At 38.8% G+C, this 16,146-nt stretch overlaps 1 protein-coding gene across 3 annotated transcripts in view; it reads right to left on the bottom strand.

Annotated features, from left to right (window-relative positions):
* Positions 1–1,490: 1,490 nt before the first annotated feature.
* MBOAT2 (membrane bound O-acyltransferase domain containing 2) overlaps positions 1,491–16,146 on the bottom strand; it is a 127,043-nt gene continuing 112,387 nt past the window's right edge. For all 3 annotated transcript variants that reach the window (XM_044771914.2, XM_044771913.2, XM_070512638.1), the window contains 4 exons: positions 13,113–13,177; positions 11,607–11,739; positions 9,350–9,501; positions 1,491–7,681 (listed from right to left, as the gene is read on the bottom strand). In XM_044771914.2, coding sequence (XP_044627849.2) covers positions 7,465–7,681; positions 9,350–9,501; positions 11,607–11,739; positions 13,113–13,177 — 567 coding nt within the window. In that variant the 3' untranslated portion in view covers positions 1,491–7,464. The remainder of the gene's footprint in view (positions 7,682–9,349; positions 9,502–11,606; positions 11,740–13,112; positions 13,178–16,146) is intronic.

The raw sequence follows: 16,146 nt of genomic DNA, 5'->3' as shown, positions 1-16,146 counted from the left end.
CCATTTCAATACTGATGAAAACAGAGATGATCTGGCAAACATAAATATATTGAAATGCTCTAACTGTAGACATAAAAACCGCTTCCATGCAATTGCTGCAGCAGCATGAAGTTCGGGCTGTTACCCATTCACACAGCATCTTCCTAAGAGCACCACCATCATACACTAAAAATACCTACTCACCCTGGTTTATGGGGCCAAATTCCTAATGGAACAAAAGGTCAGGAGCACATGATTATTGGTATGAAATTCCTGAGTCCTTCATTTTTAGTCAGTTTCTCCCTGAGCAAACTGATTCAGAAAGTCAGATGATAGTCATCTGGGCTGCTTCCTTATATTGGATGTATCTTGAATCATTCCATTGTCTACTTTTCTGTTACTCTTGGTGAAAGTTAATAAAAGTTTTAATTAATTGTATCTGTTTATGGCTTAACTGTGCCCCTGAAAGAAAATTACTTTCAGGAAAATTGTGTGCACCAGTATAAAGAAAGAGAAGTGTACGTGTGACTTACTCTCTCACTGCTTCAAACACACTTATAAATGTAACTTGACAATTTTCTGTTTTTTTAGATTCGAGTGGGTTTCAGCTCCTTGAAGGCAAGGGCAGTGATTTACTCATTAGTTACCCAGCACTTGGGAGGAACTCATTAAATGACTGTAGGATAACTGAAGGAAAAATAGAAAATACATTATAATGTTCACCTATGTAAAACAGGAGGCCTGTTACCATCTGGCCTTCCAGGGCCTTCCTTACTGTGAAGCAAATGAAGTTACCTTCACTGACCTGCTTGTCAGCATAGACACATGAAGGGCTGTGCTGCAGGCAGCTGTGGGTACTGTGTCCATATTGTTCTTGGTCATGGTCCAATTTCAGCACAGTCCTGAATCTCAAAATGGGGTCATTTAAATCTGCCAATATAGTCTAAGGCCTTCCAGGGAGAAAGCACCCAAACTGGACTTCCTTGCACGTGTTCAGCCTAGCATCTCTGTACAACAGTACAAGTTAATGGAAGATGTGTGCTTCACAGCTGCTCGTGACAGCGTCTAGAAGAGCCCGGAAGCACCCTCCAAAGTCCCCTTGAGTTTGTAATCATGGTACAGAAAGCTGGTGGAAGTCCCAGTGCTCGGCTCCTCAAAAGCAAAAACCAGATACAGACATAAGTACAGTGAAAGCGCAACACCAGGACTGGGAAAGCCAACTCCTTCTCTTTTTAATTGAGGAAAGTCAGCACCTTCTTCACTTTATGTCTATTTTAGGAGAGAAAAAAAGATACTATATACTAAAGTTGTTTTAATTGCCTTCCAAAGTGTTCATAATCTGACAAGAGTTTCTTTTAAACACCTTAAAAGTAGAGTCAAGACTCCTTAGAACATCATCATATTGAAGAACCTTTCAATAAAAAAGACCATTATTTCTCATGATAGGCCTGGTATTCAGTTCTATGGATGGAATTTAAAGCCTCTGAAATTAGCAAACACACACACACGTGTATTTTTAAACTACTGTTTAATCAGTCTTAAAGACACACAAATTAGAAAAAAAAACATTTATATGTAAGTTAAAAACATCTTTAAAACCCAGCAATAAGCCACTAGTGCAGCTCTGAGGACAGACACTAGAAATGAGTGGTTATGAAATTATCACATCACAGTGTAACTGACACAGTGGTAGTTTAAATTCACCATACAACAAGAACTAATTTATGGATCTGTTGAAAAATAACACTTCTTTAAAAAAATATTTTGGAATAATAAAAACAAAAAGCACAGAACACCACATTCTATTCTCACCCAGGGAAGGCAAATGAGGGACCCTCCTCACATTTGGGTAACGATGCTCAACCACTCCTAGGCAGAGATCGAGAGAGAACTTTGAAAGGAAGGCAGGAATGAAATCACACACTTCCACTCTGTATGCAGAAGGGTTTTTCTTGCTTCATCTGAATTAGTCTTACTTTCACTCTTATTGCTCTATGTAGTGCATCTTCTTGTTTGGCGAGGCAGTCGCATACGGGTGCCGGAAGATGGAGACGACTGTTTGGAACACATTTGTGTTGGATGTTTGTTTCTTCTCTCCTTGTGATAGAAACTCAGGAGCAAATGAACTTCACTGACGAATTCATATACACAGAACCAAAAACACTTAAAATTGGGAAAGAGGCATATTTTAAAAGTCTGTCAAACTCTTTACACGTGTTTGTCCTTTAGCAGGAAAGGATTAAAAGGAACATTAACAAACCAATTTCTCAAAGAAGTTTTCCCAAAATAGAGACTGGGCAGGATACAGCCATTCACGACTCCAGTAAAAGGCAGTTGGTCACTTTTTCCATTTCAAACACGTTATTAAGAAAACGGTTAGTCAGTCATTCTACTGATGTTGCTCTGTAACTTTGGGTTTTTCATTCTATTTCCATTTCTTTTTATAGTAGCAAAATTTGATAAAAACATGACTGGACAGACGGCTATGCATCACTGAGAAAGCTTTAGACTGGTTTACGTGGATCTTTATCCTATTATTTATAGAACATATAGTCTTGGGGGTTTGTTTTGTTTTTTTGCTTTATAAAATGTACACTAGAAGAAACAGCAAACAGTTGCTTAACGATGGAGATACATTCCAAGAGGTACATTATTAGGCGATTTTGTCATTGTGGAACACCATCGAGTGTACTTACACAAACCTAGGTATAGCCTCCTACACACCTAGGCTGTATGGCACTAATCTTATGGAACCACGGTCGTACATGTGGTCTGCCCTTGATGAAACGTCGTTATGTGGCGCATGACTGTAGTTATAAGCAGTTTTAAAGGCAAAACAAATTAGTCAGCATAAAAATGTGTCTTTAGACTCCGTTTCAGATCAATGACCTATAGAGCTTGTCAGTTCTTTACAGGGGTTTGCATAATGTTAAAAACTTATTAAAATAAATATTTTAAAACATATAAAAACATTATTAAACAGCCCACCAATTAAAATGTAATTGGCTACATCCTCTGTACAACAAGAGCCTCAAAAAGCAGCTTAGTCCTGGATTATAAGAGCATTCCTACAAAATACCAACGTGGAAAATTTCATTTTAAATTTTACTCTGCGATGAGAGTTACTATGAATAGATCTGACTACCTGGTGCTGCAGAAAAACACTGTAGACACCCTCTCTACATTCCAATCTTTCAAATCCAAATTTCAGAGTGGAATTTCTTTTTTTAAATGCAAATCTTTCCCCTCAGGTGCACTGATACAAACCCACTTTTGCAAGGAAGAGCTGTGGAAAGCAGAACTTTCAGCATCTCAGATAAGTATGGAAACGATCAGCCGTTCATTAAATGCACACTGGGCAGTGTAACAGTTTCAGAAAGTCCTGCAGGGCAGTGGAGATCACATTTCACAGTGTTAGTCAGAATTCTGCACCTATGTTAAATCTGATATATTCAATTTCAGCCAGGATGGACTATTAGTGGCTGAAGAAAACTCCACAAAATACTGGTTTGTATCTAAAACTCTGGACAAATCTTTCACTGACACAGCAATAACAGGCACCATTCTGAAACAATTATTCTCTCAAGTAATTTTTTCTTTCAATTACAATGTAGAACTCTTAAAACCAATACCTAGTAATTCTGAACGATTTATAATAAGGAGGAAACAAAAAAGTATAAATGTCCAGAGTTATTCATGAATATACAAATTAAAATTTACAAGGTATGAATTTTAAATAGGAAAGATTTTTGTCCTAAGTAATCTAGTCCTTGAATAAAAGTCTAAATTTTGTAATTATTTTAATGGCAAAAATTTTAAGTAATTTTTTCTATAGTTTAAAATAGGTATAATTAAATTAAATATGCTTTAAATATCTTTGAATAAAATAATATTTGAGAACTTACATGGTGGTAAACCCTGCCCAGTGAAGTTGGTAATTTGCATAAAGTATTTTTTAGCATATATCTTCTTCAGTTTTACATAGTACAAACAGAAACCGAAAAAGCAAAGAAGGTAAAAGGAAAATATATTTTCTTCAGCAGAGACAATTTCATTAGGAAAGACTCATGTTAGGGGCTATCTTCAGTAGAAATGGTGTGCTGCCACGCCTTCTGGTTTATGGATTGAAAAGTTTTCCTTCTTCTGTTGCTATGAACATCTTCTGAAACGTCAGGACTTCGAGCTCAAGTAATAAAAGTAAATGGCCATGACAACAGTCCCGGTTGTGAACCCGCCCTTGTCTGTGACTCTTACGGATCTTGCTGAGGCTTCCACTCATTACAAACACAGCTGGGCACAAACGTTCAGAAGCGACCCTTTGGGCTTCTTAAGGAACTTTCCTCTAGAGGACATAAGCTCATTGATGACTGAGCCAGATGAAGACCCAGGTCTCGTCCCAGGACAATGAGTGCTCCCACCTAAGTTAACGTCACTTTTTAGAACCATTCTCTTCACTGCAAGTTTTTCTCAAAACTGGTATCTGGAAATTCTGTATGCGCATGTCACACATGGCAGGGATCAATAACAAAAATACTTTTTACCCCAAAGTATGGTGGCCACGTAAATGGTGGAAGGACATTTTTGAAGCCAAATAAACCTTCTCTATTATTCTAGACATTTTAGAAGCTAAATAAATTTCCCTGGTTATCCTGAGTTCCAATAAAAATGCTTATTTTAAAACCCGAGACTAAGCCACTTGTGAAATGGTGACAGCTGAGACACATCAAATTAAACTGTTACCGTTTCAAGAAAATGAAGTTGAGGGAAGAATAATTATTTTCGTTCATTGTTTCCCTGAGTAGTATAATAATTAACCAAAAGTATAAATATGATGTTGACTGATCATCTCTGGAGTGGTTTCAGGACAACTGGAGAGTGGAGAAATAATACACATATGCACTGAATCCTATTCTGTTGATTAAGAAGGAAGCACTCCCTTACACTTACCAGTAGTAGAGATAAACCACTTTTCAACTCTTCTACTGTAAGTATTAGTATTAATCCTTAAACACTCCAGGTAGATATATTCACTTTATAGAGCACAAAAAGTTTTTTCTTGAGGAGAAAAGTCAAGCTGAAAATTAGAATTATTTCTTTAGTTTTTCTTCTAGATTGCATACTTGTGATTATAATTTCTCCAAAATTAGAGAAAAGCTATCCAAAAACCACTTCATACAAAAAACAAGTTATCCAGGGGGATGAAAATCAGTCAAACTGTATATATAATGTATTATCTTCAAAGTAACAGAGAATTCATCAATCATGTTGCTTTCTGGATGGTAGTGCTATGATTATGTTCACTGAGCAAGAAACAGACAACAGTGATTTTAGAGTTACAGGCTGAGAAATAAAATACAGTCAGGTAATAGAAATAAATGGTGATTATTTGTAAATGGTTAGATAGGCCGAACAAAAAGAAAGTTTTTATTAAGCTTTCTTGTTTTCCCTTACGACATGCCTAGGCTTGTCTTTTAAACTCTAAATTTGTTTACTTTTCCTTAATAGTGATCAGATTCTCTGCAGCATTAATTAAACTGAGGAGACATTTTGGGGGCCTGATACTTTCCATGATTACTCTTTTCTATCCTCTCACATTACAGAACTAGCCTAATTTCGACATAGGAGAAAATAGAGAAAATTTATTTAGCTCTCTATCTTTTCCTGGGAGAGAACAGGGCAAGACTAACCCATCAAGTGGAAAAAATTTACCTTCAGAAAAAAACATTTCATATAAACAAAGACTAGGATATTTCCAAAGTTCTAAAAAGATACGTTGACATTTTTGCTGATGAAGATCTCAAAAGTTCCAAGTCCATGTGCTTTTCTCATCTTGAAATGAAATATCACATAGCTTAAGCCAGATAGTTGTTCTGTCCTTAACTTCATTTGCAAATTTATTAATGACAAAAATTTTAAGAAAAGAGACCCACCACAGACAATTTGCATTTCATTAAAAAATTTAAGGCAAAAAAAATGAATTCCATAAAAGACTGATCAAACAAAGGTGAAGCCAGAAGGCCCTGCCCGTCCGTCACTCTCACGGCCCGTGATTTATGACCTGTGGCCAGGCTAGCCTCACATCCCACACCCCACACTTCTGCTTTTGGCTATTGCAGCCATTACACGACTCTGCGGGATTAAAGGAGATACTTGCTAATACAAGGCGAGATTATGATGAAAAATGGTCCATAAGACAAAAGCACATTTTTCTACTTACAGAATCTAAAATTCATTAACAAGAGTTAACAGCAGAATTTTAATGGGAGAAGAGCTTGGAAACTAATTTATATTCTCTAAAAATGTGGTTCAAACCCAATGACTTTAAGTTCTCATTTCCCTAAAACTTACTCAAATTTGAATTAAACTGTCACGGATAAGAAAGTGATTAGCTAGACAGTAACCCTGCTCAGTGATTTCTCTTTCAAAACCTTCAAGCAATCTACCACTATTATTTTCATAATCCTTTTATAATTCCATATAATTTATGCTTGATAAATTTCATTTAAACATCCAACATATTAAAAAGTTATTAAACTTTTATGTCTTACATAATCACAAAGAGCTCAGATAAATAAGGGTGGAAAGCATTCCTGCTGAGCACCTGGTCCCTGCACTGTGCACCTGTGCCCTGTGACGGCTGCCACTGGCTCTGGCCCCAGGTCACACAGTGCTCTCTTCATTCATGCCTTCCTTCCTTCCTTTCTTTGTCGTCATCTTTTTCGCTCTCTTTATAAGAAAATAAGTTTAAAGTATCAAATCGCCAACCTTTACTTATGTTTAAGAAATTCTTCCTTGAAGGGCTCTCTGACTGACACAAGGTAATTAACCTCTCCAGGAAAATCAGCTATCTATAATTTGGCATCCATTCCTGTTTACACTTTCACTATGTACTGTAGTCATCTGAGATACTTTAAAAAACCCTTCAAATACTGAGATGTTTATTGCATTTTTAAACTATCCACAATCTTAAATATCCTGTTTCAAATTCCTCCAGAATTCCTTTATAGCACACAATATCAAATACTGAAATAGTGCCCTCACAATATTACACTTGAAAATACCATTTAGGAACAATATTTTAGGAAATAGAGGGTTTAAGGCAAGACATTCATTTGGAAAAGTTAATTTCTCTCAATCACCCAGATTGACACAATTATTTTTCCACCTCTTCAGTGCCTTGGGATTCGCAACATACATTCAGCAACAGGGCACACATGTGATCCTGTGGACATATGCTGAGGTCCTGAGTGCCCATGGAAATAATGAAAATATTTTATATAAGGCGTGGCCCATAGGGACATGGCATGGGAGGGGCTCTTTACTCCATTTCCAATCTGGTACACAGGAGATTCCCTATTTATAACTGTCCAATTCCCCCAAATTAATCTCTTTTCAAATAAACACAAACCCCTTGAAAAGGTGCTAAGATTGGTTTCTGTTAACATACAAAAAACAGCTGTCAGAGTATTTTCCACATCGTTGCTTTCAAGATGAATGTCTGGAGGCCATTTCTTGATTCTGATTGCAAACATTGTTTGTTGTGTAAAAGCTATTCTGTCCCAAAGAATTTTCTCCTTCGTCAAACTTTTTGGATCGTGACAGCTGAACATCTTCATGTCTGTTCTTTCCTCTTTGAGTTTTTTTCGACGGCAACAACAACAACACTAAGATACCAACAATGTGAAGGCAGTAATACCAGGAGCTAAAAGAAAAAGAAAAAAGTTTCCTTTATTAAATTTTTTATAATGAACAATCTTTAGTAACTGCACACTTGTCAAAATGTCACACGCCCCACTTCGGATCAGTACATTCCTCCATTATTCTCTTATTCCTGCTCCCCCATGAGATGGCAAGCTGCAGTGCATGCCAGTGGGTATTTATAAAGCAGTGTATAACCCAGCCTGCTTATGAGCATGATACTGCGTATCACATTACATTCCTCTGTGAGGGTTCATAAGGTCACGGCTAAACAGAACAGAAAGGTACTTCTTAGTAGCTGCAGCAATCTGAAAATAATCTCTCAAATCCACAGAATTACATGTTGAGCAAACAAAGAACGCAGTGAGAGTGAAGACTTGTGCTACCCTGGCTCCCCTACTACTCACAACTATTCCAACGACACGAGAAACAGAGAGGCAATATTGCTCCACGGTTACTGCCACGAAATAAAGAGGGGTCATGCTATGAAAAACATTATTAGAAGTCTCATTTCCCAAATTAACTAGAAACCAAAAGTGACCTAAACTGTTTCTACAGCTGCAAGTTCAAGTGACTGCGAGCAAAGTGCCTGGGACAGAAAATCTAACCAACAGCTCGATCACATTTAAAAATAGGTAACAATCTTGTTCAAATGGAAATTTTAGCAGGAGTTACTTAAGGTCTTCCTGTATGATAATCGTCATATTCAGTTCAACAATTTTGTGACCATATACTCTGTGCCATCATTCTAAATGCTAGGGTAACGAAGAATTTATGAAAGAATAAAGTTTCTGATCTCAAAGATACCCCTACTCTAATATGGGGGGAGTGGAATTTGGTGGGGGAGGGAGAGGAGATAAAACAGATAAAATATGAAATTCAAGACAATTTCTATAACATAAAGATGACAAACAACCAATGAAACATTCAAGAGTGAAAAGGAAACCAATAAATGAAACATAAGTAATTTATTTCTTTTGATTAAAGAAATTAAGAGAATTGATAATTACTTGTAAAGAATAAGCTACACTTTCTTTTTTTTAAAACTGCTTCGTCACGTTCTTTGTTGTCCATCTTATTTAAAGTTTCTCTCTCCTTTTCAGAGTCCACAGACTTCACCCAGAGCTGCTTGATTATCAGAAGGTATCTTTTACTTCTGCTCCCAAAATATCTCCTCTTAAACCTAACCTCCTACACCTTGACTCTAGAGCAGCAGTGAGCAAACTACAGCCCGCAGGCCCCATGTAACCTGATGTTTCTCTTTTTCAATTAAGATGTAATTGACATATAACATTACATTAGTTTCAGGTTTGCAACACAATGATTTGGGATATGTATACACTGTGAAATGATCACCATGATAAAAGTCTAGTTAACATCCAAGTGTAGAAAGAACAGAGACACTTTCTAGCTAAATCTTTGAGAGATTTGAGGCAGTGGTTACGCAGCTGATATTTCTCTAAACCACACTCTCTTCTGAGGGCTGAGCGGTGTGAATCATTCCATAAAAAAACTTGAGACTGCTTGGTTTAAGATTAAAAAATAAGTGAAAATGCATTTAACTGCAAGAAATAAGGCTATGGTACTATTTTTCTATTCTGCCCAGTAGCAAGGAGCTTTCTCTTAAAAATACAGTTATTCCCACTGGCACATTTTTAAGGGTAACACTTACCTGTAAAACATGAATGATGGTTTTATAGAAAGAAGTACAAAGGGCACAACTGTGTAACTTATTGCTATTTGAGTTACTATCCATGTTACGACATCATACAATAATTTAACTTGGGGAGGTTCAACGAAATAATGTCTGAAGTTACTTCTCATCTGAAACAAAGAAACAAAAATATTTGCTTTATCTTTATTATTGCTTAAAAATTACACCGACTACATTACCTGTTTCAAGGATGTGGCATAACTGCAACTTCCATAAGCTGCTGGTGGGAGTCTGCCACTGTGGGGAAAGCTAGTTCAAAAGAACTCACGCGTATGTATAAGAAACATGGAAGGAGTGTGATGAAGCACACGGCAAAGTGTGTAGATCTGGGTCAAGGGCATACAGGAGTTCTTTTCAACTTTTCCGTAGATTTGAAGTTTTATTAAAATTAAAAGTTTCCCCCAAAAGTTAAAAATAACACTGCCTAGAGCTCCCTAAATCATAATTGGTAAACTATAGTATACAAATGAAGCTCAATCTACTTTGAAATTTTTCTACTACTACGAAATGAGACATCCTTCTTCTTTAACTTGTGATTTATGAAAGACAAATACATGTTATACACCGAGCTAGGTCAAATGGCACTTATTAAATAAACGGCAACTGTACATATTACTCATTCTTTAATGGAAGCTGGGAAGAGCTTCTCAAAAGATGTCTTCTAATAACCACTATTTTAATATTTTTTTAGCTTCTAAGAAAGTCAAAACATTTCAGTTTTGAAATGTGCAAACTTAACCAAACATTATTTTATTTTTTCTACTGTGTTTCCCGCTCTTTCTGTCTAGTATGTTTATAGGTGAAACATGGCCCTGCCATGAGGATGCCACATGAATTTTTCAGAGGTGATCTGGTGTACGGTTAATGGCTCTTCCATACAGAGCCCATCACTCTTAGTGACCAGAACCGAAACCTGGCTCCTACCGCTTCTTGCCTAGCTCACCGCAGCAGCTCCCCACTCTCCCTTCCATTCTGTCCACCAATGGCGAATCAATTTCCCTGAGGCACGGTGTTCAGCATTCCATAAGCATGCTTACAAGTCTGACCTGTCGGCCTGACACGCAGAAGAGTAAGGATTAGGCTCTTTCCCAGCGCGGTCAAGTTCTTCTATCACTGCCCTACTTCCCTCCAGCCCACCCCCCGCCTTTCCAGAATTCGTCACTATTTACGCACACACGAAGCCTCTGCTTCAACTAGATTTACTTGTCATTCCTAAATACGCCATGCACTTTCAAACCTGGTTTTGCGAATGTCATTTCCATGCCTAGAACATAGTTTTCTCCCCCCATTACACTTTACTCATTATTACAACTTTCATCTTTCAAAGCCCAAATCCAACCACAGTTTCCTAATGAGGCCACCTCTAGTCAACTCAACCAAAAGGGATTTCTTTCACCTCTCAACATCTATGCTACTTACCATCCATAAAATCCGTGGAACGTATCATATATGCCTTGTGGTGTATGTATACACCCACATGGACACATATCCATACACCTTATGCCCCTAATTAGACTACAAGCTACCAGAAGGGATAGCCCTTAGTTAATACTTCTTGGTATTTGCCTCATACATCCCCAAGGTATCTTAAAATTGAATATAGTAAATATTTGCTAGTTTGTTAAATGAAGCCATCTCACCTGTCAGTGTCATAATAAGCTTGCTCAAACACCATTTTTGTCAGGTCACTTTCCTCTGATTGACTTTTGAGAACTTAACGCTAAATTGTCCTCCTTCTTTGACCACTCATGTCACCAACTTACTTTCTCAATTGTTTCCCAAAATATTACTCCAGGTCCCAACCAAGCAGACACTCTACAGAGTATCCCCTTTATCTAGGCCTATCCATAGTCCACTCTTCATCTAAAAGAGGACTCAACGGCTATAGCCTTCAGGCAACATTTCTAAAATAAACCTACCTGTCTGATCATCTTTATTTAACTCAGTTTTTAGCTCTCTTTCAGAAAATTCTGTAAAGACAATGAACACTTTGTGGGTGCCTCCTGTGTGCCAGGTCTTCTCCTCAGATGAACCAAGTGTGGAGCCATTAGGAGCACTCAACAAACATGCCAGGCACACACCTCACTTCCAGCCAGAGTGGAGGGCTGACCAGGGCCAAGGAAATAAGGTCTGCCTCATAAAAGGGTTCCTCACCCTTTTCTACCAGTTCAAGTGGACTACCAACGAAGTATAAAACGAAATTCTTGATACTTACAGCTCTCGCTGCTAATGTCATCAACACTCCTGTTAGGAATGTCAGGTAATATCCTGGGTACACCCCATGCCAAATGGCAGAGAGAATAAATGTCTGGATAGTTGGACTCAAGGAGGCTCGTTCATAACACACCCTAGAAACCAGAGAGAGCAAAGAGGAGTGAGGGATTAGAGTTTATAAAGCCCACAATCGTCATTCTATTACTACCTGACAGGATAACCACAAGTTATCTTAGGCAATAAGTTGATCTGCAACTATGGGGAGGTTATAGCTATTGTCAAATTCAAGAAAATAAATTTAACTTCTATCTTCTTACTGGTATATGTCATAGCTAAAATGATCATTTCTAGTGTTTCGGAATCCATGCTATTTACAAAAATAAACTTTAATATTAAAGTTATTTTTATTTTATATTATTTTAAGATAAAGAACTTTCAACTGATCTAACCACACTATTCTTTCTGGCAAGTAGGCTGGGTTTAGTCTAAAGTTTTCCTGTAAGAGGGTAGAGAACTCAAATGAAAATAAGATTTTCCCAAGGTACCAGATATAAAATATACAACAACAAACAAAATACACAACAACAACAAAAGTAACACAACAGATTAGCTCAGAAAATGTGCAGCCATTGGGGAGACTGCATGGCACCAGGACATGATGATAACGTATTTTGGATATCTCAACAGATAAAGATGTTCAACTTGTCATACGATAAAGGACATTATAAAAGAAGGCGGCTTCACACACAATGGTGCTGAGAGCCCTATCGTTACAGCGGCAATACTTCATGCAATAAGATCAAGAGAGGGCAGTGTGTCTCCCTGAGAACAAGGAGAAGAATCACTGGAGTTTCTGTGCAATTTCCTAACTTCGTCTTTTGTCAGTGTCCCTCTGCCTGGGCAGCCTTTACCGTCCCCGTGTCCATCTGACAGACTCCCAACCACAAAGCTCAGTGTGAGCACCTCTTCCCTCTGTGCCCTCTCTGCTCCTGCTCACGCTCTCTCATCACCCTCACTACAGGGAACAGTGTGTGTAGATTCACTGCTGTGCTTTTAACAAGATTGTGAACTGTCTGACTGCAGAGCTGGGTCTTTTTCTCTTATTCATCTTTGTATGCTGCGCCTAACATATAAAGATCTGTTGAATTGAAATATTTTAAAACTGGAACTGTTCTGGAAAATCTAGGGCATATGTATACAGGTTGTATAGTCACTTTGTTTAACCAAATCAATGTATGAGAGCAGAGGATACTGCTGATCCCAGGCCTTGGTAGAGGCCCTTAACGATGGGCTGAGAAGTCAGTGACAGCTACATTTATGACAAGCCAAAACAGTCTTCAGATGTGATAGGACCTTGTTTCAGAGGATGTTCACAGTGTTTCCTGGGTAACACCAAGGTCACAATGTGACTCAACACACTGTTAATCAAGAATCTGAACTCAGTGAAGCTCAACCTCCAGTACTAGATGCCAAAGTACAGCTAACGATTGTTCCTGAAGGAACATACCTTTTGAGCCAAAGAGCTGTCTGAATATTCCAATTATCAAGAAACATCTTGAAACTTGTTGACATCTGAAAAACAAAGAAACTTTTTTCTTTGGCCAACAAAATAATGAAGCTCTAAATATAAGTAATAACATTTCCTTGTGCTAAAAATAAATTACTTGACAATGATGGCAGTGTACTGATTTCTCACCTTAATATTGTTTTTCTAATACAGTGACATCATTCATAAAAGGAGTTTGTTTATTGTAGGGACATCTACGAGGTAAATGGATTATCACCATTTTCTCTTACACGTTAATATTTACAGAAGTTGTTGTGGAATTATCCCAAAGAAGTTCCTGACAGAGTATGAAAATGACCTTTCAATGACTTTCACTGGGGACTGGACGCCCCATCAAGCTGCAGTCTCTCAGTTCCCTCGCCTTCAGTCTCTTCAGCTGCCCTTCCCTCGCAACTTGGGATCCCGGCCCCACCTGGAACTGCTGCCTCTGAAAGAGCCGACATGCACACCATCCTCCTGCCTTCCCAGCCTCCCCACTCAAGCTCCTTGCACTCAAGCTACCTTTGACTTCAGAGGCAACCTCTGATCTCCTGGCCTCTACTTCTTCCTATGTAACTCTCTCCTTCTCTGTCTTCTTTTCCTCTCACCATTTTAGATTCTGTGGTCCATTATTTACTACTCTTGTCAAAATCTGAGGATGAAAACTGGTTCTTATGGGGCAAAAAAAATCTTACTCTTTTTATGTATAAAAGCACATACATGCATATAGTACACAGATACACAGTATATTGTATACTGTGGTATTAAAATTTCATGGGGGGATTAGGAAAAAAAGTCTCAAAAGGCTCCTTAGGGTAGCAATAATGAACAGAAGGTTAGAAACACTGCCACATGCTCATCACCCAATTTCCGCGACTATCAAATTTTCCCTCCCCTTCTCCATTTTTATCACTGACATTGTTAAGAGTATTTCAAAGCAAATACCAGACATCTTATTTCACCTGCAAATAGTTCACACTTTATGTCCAATAACTAAAGACTTTTAAAAAACCATGATCAGACCTAACAAAATTAACAATTCCTCAAGAACACCCAATACCCATTTTGTAGTCAAATATCCCTGATTGATTAAAAACATGTTTTTCCAGTTGGCCTGTTCAATTTGGATCCAAACAAGCTTCACACGGTGCATGTGACTGAAGTGTCTTTTAATCTGTAACAGCCCCTATCTGTCCCCACTTCTCCCATGCCATCTATTTGTTGGGAAAAATTGGGTCATCTGTCCTACAGTTTCCCACTTCTGGATCTGGGTTTAACTTACTTCTCTATACTCCATATTCCCTCTAAATTTAGAAAGATCTAGAGACCTGACCAGGTTTAAGTATCTTGGCCAGACTACCTGAGAAGTTCCGAGGGCACTACATCCACATGCACTTACTTTCCGGCTGTCCCACGTCAGTGATGCTGAGGCGCGGTGGGGGCTCGAGCCTCATGCCTTCATTATAAAGGTCCCTGTCAACCTTTCACCCAAAGTTTTGGTAATTCCTCCTATTTGAAACAATCGTTTCAGAGGCTTGCAAAGCAAGGTCCGCTCTCCCCTCTCTGGTCACTCCTTCTGCACTGCCTTCCTTGGCCCAGTCTAAGTATGGTGGTCCTTCGGGGCTCTCATTTCTTATTCTCTCACGGGTCTCTCATGGCTACTCTTGTGGTCTCTCCCAAAACTTGAAATGCTACATGCTGACAGTTCCCAAATTATGGTCTCAAGCTCCGATGTTTCAGCCAGTATCTGATCATTCACTGGCCTGCTGGACAACTCGGTTAAGTCTGAAATGTGAACACATTATTTTCCCCTCCAAACCTGTGCCTATTCTTTGTTCCTTATCTCAGTGAAAGGCATCACCACAAGCCTAGTCATTTAAATCAGACAGCTGGGCATGACTCATAACTCATTCTCTCTTGCTGATTCCAATGGATCACTAAGTTCTGCTGCATCTCTTAACAGCTCTTCAACGTGTTTGTTTTTCGAGTCCCACTGTCACTACCCTGATTTAGGTCACCATCATCTTGGATTAACACAACACCCTCCTAACAGATCACTCTGGCTCATGAGGGCAACACATTCTACTTGATGTAGCCAGATTCTTCTAAAACACATATATGATCATCTCACTTGCCTGCATACAACCCATCCACAATGCCCTGTAGGGGAGGAAGACTTTTCCTCTATCCAAAGTGGGTTCGTCTGGCCAGAGAACGAACCAAATTCACATGAGACAGAATAGCAAGAGAAAATTAAACAAAGCTTTATGAGAAACCATGGCCCGGGGCCTTTTGTCCCGAAGGAAGAAAGGGCACCGAAGAAGTGGGGTGCACAGAATGGTTATATACCCCCAAACAGGGTGTTTCACATGTGATTGAAATGTCCCTCCCACAATAGTCACAAGATTGCCCTGTTAGCACAGCGCTTGATGGACACAGCAGGTAGTGGTCGGCTATCTCGGTGGGTGTAGCAGGAGGCAATTCTATTGTCTCGAGCTGGGTGGTCACAAGTGAGCACAGGAATCAGTTCCTAGCCTAAGGAAAGATGCTTAATCCTTAAAGAAATGCCAACGTTGGGAGGGGGAGGGAAGTCAGTTACAGGAGGTTACCAGACAAGCACAATAAAATGCAGATTTAAATCCTTGCCTTTGGCATTGATTAAGAGTTTCCAGAGAGAAGGTCATCTCTCTTCTTTCTGGTACAGAGAGGGAGGCACCTTTACACGGAGATTTACCTTACAAATGTAAATGTGTCCTAACAAAGGGCAAGTTCCATTCCTCAGAGCCTCCTTCCCTGTCCCAGTTTATCAAAAGCAATCAGCCTCAAATAATCCTGATGCCAAAGAGACATATCTTGGGGTGGCCAATTTCAGGTCTCCACAGCCCCCTTGCTCTTATAATAGAGTTCAAAACTCTTAATACGGCCTCTAAGACTGGGCTTGACCTGGCCTCTACTTCTCCAGCTTCATCTGACACCACTCCCTACGCCATGAACC

This window comes from Equus asinus, chromosome 6 (assembly GCF_041296235.1).
Source record: "Equus asinus isolate D_3611 breed Donkey chromosome 6, EquAss-T2T_v2, whole genome shotgun sequence".
Lineage (NCBI taxonomy): Eukaryota > Metazoa > Chordata > Mammalia > Perissodactyla > Equidae > Equus > Equus asinus.
The sequence above is the reverse complement of the archived record's forward strand: the minus strand, read 5'-3'. Positions and strand labels throughout refer to the sequence as shown.